General features: G+C 38.1%; 1 protein-coding gene across 1 annotated transcript; it reads right to left on the bottom strand.

The window, feature by feature from the left end:
* Positions 1–246: 246 nt before the first annotated feature.
* LOC105094932 (olfactory receptor 5B12) lies at positions 247–1237 on the bottom strand. The gene has a single exon (XM_010987045.3). The coding sequence runs from the start codon at positions 1198–1200 to the stop codon at positions 247–249; it is 954 nt and encodes a 317-aa protein (XP_010985347.3). The 5' UTR covers positions 1201–1237.
* Positions 1238–7079: the final 5842 nt, after the last annotated feature.

The following is a 7079-nucleotide window of genomic DNA, read 5'->3' on the forward strand; positions in this document are numbered from 1 at the left end:
CATGTGGGAGTGTGGTTGAACATTCTTTTTAAGAAGAATTTTTTACTATAAGAATTCCATGTTGATGAGTGACTTTTCTTAACCAATTATTCCTAGGTCTGATATATTTTAAGATTTTTGCTTTTTAGACTTAATAAATAGCTGGGGAAATTACTATAAGAAATTAGAAAATGGGAATGGACAGGTAAACATTTTTTTCCCAGACAGATCCAAAGTGGATGAAGGTGCCTTATTGAGTCAATGTAATTAAAATATGAATCCCATAGAAGACTTTGCCTTCCCCACTGCCTTCTTAAAGGCACTCTTGACCTCTTTGTTCCTCAGGCTGTAGATCACAGGGTTCAGCATGGGGATGACCATAGAATAGAACACAGATGCCACCTTGTCTGTGTCCATGGAATGGCTGGAGCTGGGCTGTAAGTACATGAAGGTGCCAGTCCCGTAGAAGATGGAGACAGCAGTGAGGTGGGAAGCACAGGTGGAAAAGGCCTTCTGGCGGCCTTCAGATGAGCGCATCCTCAGAATGGTGATAAATATAAACAGATAGGAGATCAAGATGACCAGGACAGAAAAGAGGGCATTGGAACCCACCACAAAAAAAATAACCATCTCACTGACGTAGCTGTCTGAGCATGACAGAGCAAGGAGAGGTGGAGCATCGCAGAAGAAGTGGTCAACTACATTGGACCTACAGAAGGAGAGCCTGAAAATATTCCTGGTGTGGATGGAGGCATTCAGGAAACCACAGATGTAGGGGCCTATGACCAGACGTGCACACACATTAGTCGTCATGGTGGTGCTATAATGCAGGGCTTGGCACACTGCTGCATAGCGATCATAAGCCATGGAGGCCAAGAGGAAACTTTCTGCAGTGATAAAGGCTACAAAGAAGAAGAACTGGGTGATGCAAGCATCATAGGAGATGCTTTTGTCTCCTGTGAGGAATCCTGCCATCACCTTGGGAGTGACGGCTGAGGAGTAACCAAAGTCCACCAGAGAGAGGTGACTGAGGAAAAAGTACATGGGAGTGTGGAGACGAGAGTCCAGCAGAATCAACTGGATCATCCCCAGGTTCCCAACCAGAGTGATGAGGTAGATGAGACAGAAGATGATGAAGAGGGGAATCTGCAGTTTGGGATCATCCGATAACCCCACAAGAATGAACTCGGTCACCTTTGTACGGTTCTCTGTGAGGATCATTTGGGAATTATGTGTCAGACCTGTGGCAATTAAAAAAAAAAAACAGAATCAGAATAATAAATGAAAGGAAGACTCCACTGAAATTAATCAGCACGATTATTCTGTGCCTTATCTCAGTATTATAATAACTTGTTTCCAGGAGTCTTTAGATTTAAAGCATTGCTATGACAACTAAATGAAATTTTAAATTATTGATAAATCATAGGGTATCCCAGATAAAAAGATTTAGAGATAATGCACCCCAATCTCCTAACTTCTTAGAAGACTGAATTAAGATTAAGACAAGAAAAGGGGATTTATGCAAGTTCATCAGATTCCTTGCTAACTAAACAGCTCCAGCTCCCGATTCAAAGTTTCTAAAGTAAACAAAAATTATTCCTTACCCTAAACACATAGTAACTTAGTAAAAATTAATGTGAAATTGAATTCATTTTAATTCAACTAACATTTTTTTTGGCTTTCCATTTTGTCAAGAATAGTGTTATATGATAGGAAGATAGTTAAATAAAACATGTCCTTAGCCTAAGATGTTCTCTCTACATAGTACAGTACACAAGAAGTGTAATTAACCACATAGTGGAAAAGAATAGAAATTCATGTACAGGGAATAAAGACATCTATAAAATAACAGTTTTTAACTTTCATTACATTAATGCACTTTTTAACTTTTGCATTCAGATGTCCCTGATCTGGATCCATGTTAAAGCCATGTTAAAAGACGCAAATCCCAGGTCCACCACGTACAGAACTGATGAACCTCTTTTTTGGTAATGTGCAACATCACTAAGCTATCAATTTTCTCATCAATTTCCCCATCAGCTAATTAGGTTGATAATGCAAACTCAAACTATAGAAGTTGCTAGATATTATGATTCAAATAGAGGGCTTGATCTTTCTGGTATTGGAGAGATGGATGATATATAATAGGGCCTGTAGATAAGGGTGAAATCAAAGGGTTGATAATGTCATTCATGTAATTTGCTTTCCTCCCAAACTCCTACTCTCTTATCCTTCATATAGTGTCCTCCAGTTTTTCACACAAGTTTTCTATTTATATGAATGGCCATTCTAACTGTGCCAAGAAACAATCTATGTATTTTATGAGTCACCTTGAGCATTAACTAGTGAATGCAGGCCTCAGTTTCTCCATCTGTAAATTGGGACAATAATCTTGTCTAACACTTAATAAGCACTCAACAAATGTGTCCACTCTTAAGGAATTCAAAGTGTGGATGAATTTTTCTTTTGTCCCATTATTCTTTAATTCTAAGCACCTGAAAAACCTTGGATTTAGCCCTCACTGACAAAAACAATACAAATATTGATATATTATCACTGATGCTATGAACTACTTAAGGAAACTTTTGAAGCCTACATAAAATCCTATTATGAAATCTCCACTAATTTTTTCGAAATCAAGAATCTTTCCAAAATGGAGTTTGAAAATTTCATCCACTCTAAAATTTAGCTAAACAGTTTAGAGACTAAAGGTCCTTAAGAGATTAATTCCCACTACAGCAATGAAATATTTAATCCAGTCATCAATTTTATTCAGTAATTTCTGTTGAGTGTCTACTGTCGGCAATACGTTGCCATGGATATTAGAGGTCAAAGGAAACCAGCAATTTCTATGAACCCTGCATTTTAGAAAGAGAGGCATATATAAAGTAAAATGAATGGGGAAAATACGTAATATGAATGGAAAAATTTTTAAAGGTTGTGGGAGATAACAAAAGTTAGAGATAGGTGGGTATGATTTTACATATGGTGATCTGAGAGAGACTCATTCATAAAAATGAGACTTTTGAGCAAATACCTCAAGGAATCGGGAGAGCAGGCTTGAGTATACTTGGGGGAAGGGCAAAGCAGGCAGAGGAAACAGCAAATACAAGGCGCTGGGTTTAAAGGTGCCAAGCTTGCTCCTGGGACAGCAGGGAAACCAATAAGGCTGCAGTGGGAAGTTCAGAGAAGCACAGCAGTGTGAAGCTATAATGACCTCACACAGTACTTTAAGATACTAGGCTTTTATTCCAAAAAGATTGGAAAGCATTACAGGATTTGTACAAAACAGTGACGTAATCTGGATTCTCTTTTAACAAGATCACTCTAGTAGGTGTGCTGATAACTGAATTTAGCAGGATAAAGGTGAAAGATGCTAGAATACTTCATAGGCTGTTACAATATTCTAGGTAAGAGAGGATGATTGCTTAGACCAAGGTAGTAGTGAGAGAGAGAGAAATATTGTTCAATTCTGGACATATTTCAAAAGTAGAGCTGACTGGATATCCTAACATATTGAATATTGATATTTGAGATAGAGAGGGGTCAATGCTGACTCCTATTTCTCTATAGTGATATACAGAATGATGTAGAAGAAGCAGATTTTGGGACAAAGGGGAAAAAAAATCATTTCCTTAAGTTTGAGATTCCTTTTGGCCATCCAAGTAAAGGTGTTGCATAAACCACTGGATATATAAATCAGTCATTCAGAGGAGAGAATTGGCTGCCTCACATTGATTTGAATTCTGTTGACAATTTCTTTTGGTTCAACAAAGGGGGATTAAATTCACCAGATTAAAAAACACCACCAAAGGAAGAGTTTAGAAAGACAAAAATTAGAATACTCTAATGTTACGAGATCCAGAAAATGAAGAAATTCAGTGGTAAGAGGGGTATGGGAGAGAAAATTGCTACCACTCGAGATGACTTCAAAAGAAACACTGTCCCAGGACACAGAAAGATTTCAGTTAGACCACGCAGGTAAAGAGGACTTTCAGAGGAAAGATTAAGTATATATTGGGTTATGTTGATGACTGACTATAAATTTAAGAGTTGAATAATTTCAGCAGTTGGGCAGGAGTGGAGTAGGGCCAAGAAAAGGGATATAGAGATGTGGACATCATTTTGTAGGAGTTGAGGGCTGATATGAAAATTCTCAGCTCCATGCTGAGTGACACAGTGAGAAATATAATAGTGAGATTAGTCCTATGGGTCTCAAGGTGAGAACAGGGATTGGAAAATTGACTAGAAAGACAGGTGAGGGTCAGGACAAAAGCATGGAGAATTCTGGGCAAAGTTCACTTCTGCTATTGGTGACATGAGGGTTACTAGGATACCTGTTGCTTCCCTAAAATAATGCTCAATTGAATAATACGATAGAAACGGATTTCTCAAATTCTGAAAAAAATACCTTTGTTCTAGGAATTATTTTAAAACTTTTTACCAGTGTTCTTCTCCACACGTGAAATCTTAAGTTTTAATACACCATTGTCCTGGAGGAAAAATAAAGTTAAAACTTGTTAGTCTAGATAACTACTATGATCACATTCCCTGAAAGAGAAAACTGAGATTGAAATGTTTTAAATAACTTGTTCAAAGTCATGTAAGCTTACACCGAACAAAGCAGAGACTCAGGTTCTTCCCGTGCTCCTCTCTGTGCTCCATGATAAATTCACATGTTCTAATAGGATCTTTATACTGTTCAGACATATAGTCTCTGGCTGCAGGAAACAAAATGAAAGATACAAGAAGCATTCAAAGCATTCGAGCCCCAACTCTGAATAAATCAAAGGACAAATCACTTCCTTAATGCATTTTCTTGATTTCGTTTATGCACGCAAATTTGTGCAAACAGTATATTTCATCTAGGAGATCTGCAGGCTTAGCTTACTCCCTGAACAATACAATTCCAGCACCTTCACGTGTGAACAGACCTTAAATCAGAAACTTAGTTAATGAAAAAACGTAAACGGTCTATTGTGATGCTCTTCTTTAGTGTTTGGCCAAGAGTTTAAAGTTCTCTAGGGGCAGGGAAAACTAGAGAAAAAAAAATGGCTTCGGCTCTGGAATCAGCTAACAAGAGTTCTAGTCCTGGAGCTGCTGCTCACTCTTCTTAGGTAGGCCACTTACCCTCTTTGAGCCTTGCTGTCTTCATCTACGATCTGGAAATAATAGTAAGTCAGCCCCAACAACATCCTCTCTGAAGACCGCTGCTATGACCAGAAAATAAGAAAACCCCTAATACACCTCATACTGAGGAGTGATTGTCGTAATCACGATCATCATCACTATTATTTCGGACATTGTTGCATGCTCTTAGCAACATCGCGGTTTAGGGGAAGGTCATTGTTGCTACGAGACAACAATTAACAAATCAGATGAATAAATGGATGGTCAAAGTAACCAACTTGGGGGCTGCATTCTCTAACATCAGGCCAAATAGAGTCATGTGGGGATGTGAAAGTTAAAGAATGGGACCCAGGAGGGAGTTATGCAGTCATGAAACTCTTGGGGGACAAATACCCTATGGGGGCTACAAAACTCTTTATCTCATCTAACCAGGGAACAGGTGATTAAAATCTATGGGGATCCAGCTTCTGCTTGTTGAGGGAGTTCATGGGTGTATTTACTCTATTTTCAGTAATTCTCTTTGATAATGTACAAACCAAACCATAGCATGACTTCCAGGGCTGCCATTTGACATCAGTATTGGGGGACAGAGATACAAGTTCTGTCATTAGACAAGTGAGTCCCTGGAATGAGCACTTCCCTTAATTCTCCTTAAATGTTTGCACCATTGGGAAAAAACATTGATTTATTAAATTGTTTACTGATCCCACATAGATTTCAAGCATAATGGGGAACCAAGGGAATATAGACCTACACAAAATTAACATCCTTACTACATTCATGATATTTAAGTTTAGTGAAGAAGATAGACACCAAACAAAGAAACAACCTAAGAAGCATATAATTATATTTAGAACAAATATAAACAAATACACACACACACACACACACACACACACACACACACACACACACACACACACTGGCTGGTCAGAATGCTTTCTTAGTAAAGTTAATATGTCAACCAGGCCTATAAATGACGAAGACTTAGTGTGGGAAAGATCATTCCAAGGAAAATGGAAAACATGTAGTACAGCCTCAAATTTCAAGGGATTTGGCAGACTCTAGAAGGCAATATGGCTGCAACTTAGGTAGCAAGCACTCTCCCTTGGCACTTGAGATTTCAACATCTTCCCAGAATAAAACCTGCAAAAAAGAAAATAAAAACGCCATCCCCAACACCAAAACTATCATCAGGGTTATTGGCCTGCATCACCACACCATGAGAGGCAGGTTATTAGGGTCGCTCAGATGTCATCCTGCCAGGAGCAGTAACCACTGGGATTCACAATTAGCTTCAAATTGGAAAATATTTGTTCCCACTGATTTGGGAACCTGTATTATTGTGGGAAAAGCCATTGACATTTCTTAGGAGTGTCCATCATATTAAAAAAAGAAAAAAAAAAAAAACCTTAACAGCAAGTGGTTTTAAAAACCCACGGTAGTGTGAGTAGTTCCTATAATTTACCTAGAGGCTTTGAATAATGAACCTTTACTTTATTGAGATACAACTGAAGGGTGGACTCCTGCACCAAGGTATTTGGCCTGTTCATTTCTTAGTCATCGCCATCCTACATGGCATAAGTAAGACTGTCAGCTTAATTTCTCAACAAAAATAGATAGAATTCAGAACAGAGAGGAATGATTGCTTTAAAGAATTGAAAATAAACACAACCAGAATTTTATAAACAGCTAGTATATCCTCAAAAAATGAAGAGAAAAATAAAAGCTTTTTCAGGTACCAAAATTTGAGACAATCATTTTCCAACACATCTATGCTGAAAGACATACTAAGGTGACCTCTGTCAGCAAAAATAATAACTCAAAATGGGTCAATGTAGTTGCAAATCCTGAACTCCTAATTTATCCCTCTCCACCCCCTTTCCCACCTAGTAAGCATAAGTTTATTTTCCATGTCTGTGAGTCTGTGTCTATTTTGTAAATATGTTCATTTGTGTCCATTTTTTTAG

This window comes from Camelus dromedarius, chromosome 12 (assembly GCF_036321535.1).
Source record: "Camelus dromedarius isolate mCamDro1 chromosome 12, mCamDro1.pat, whole genome shotgun sequence".
Lineage (NCBI taxonomy): Eukaryota > Metazoa > Chordata > Mammalia > Artiodactyla > Camelidae > Camelus > Camelus dromedarius.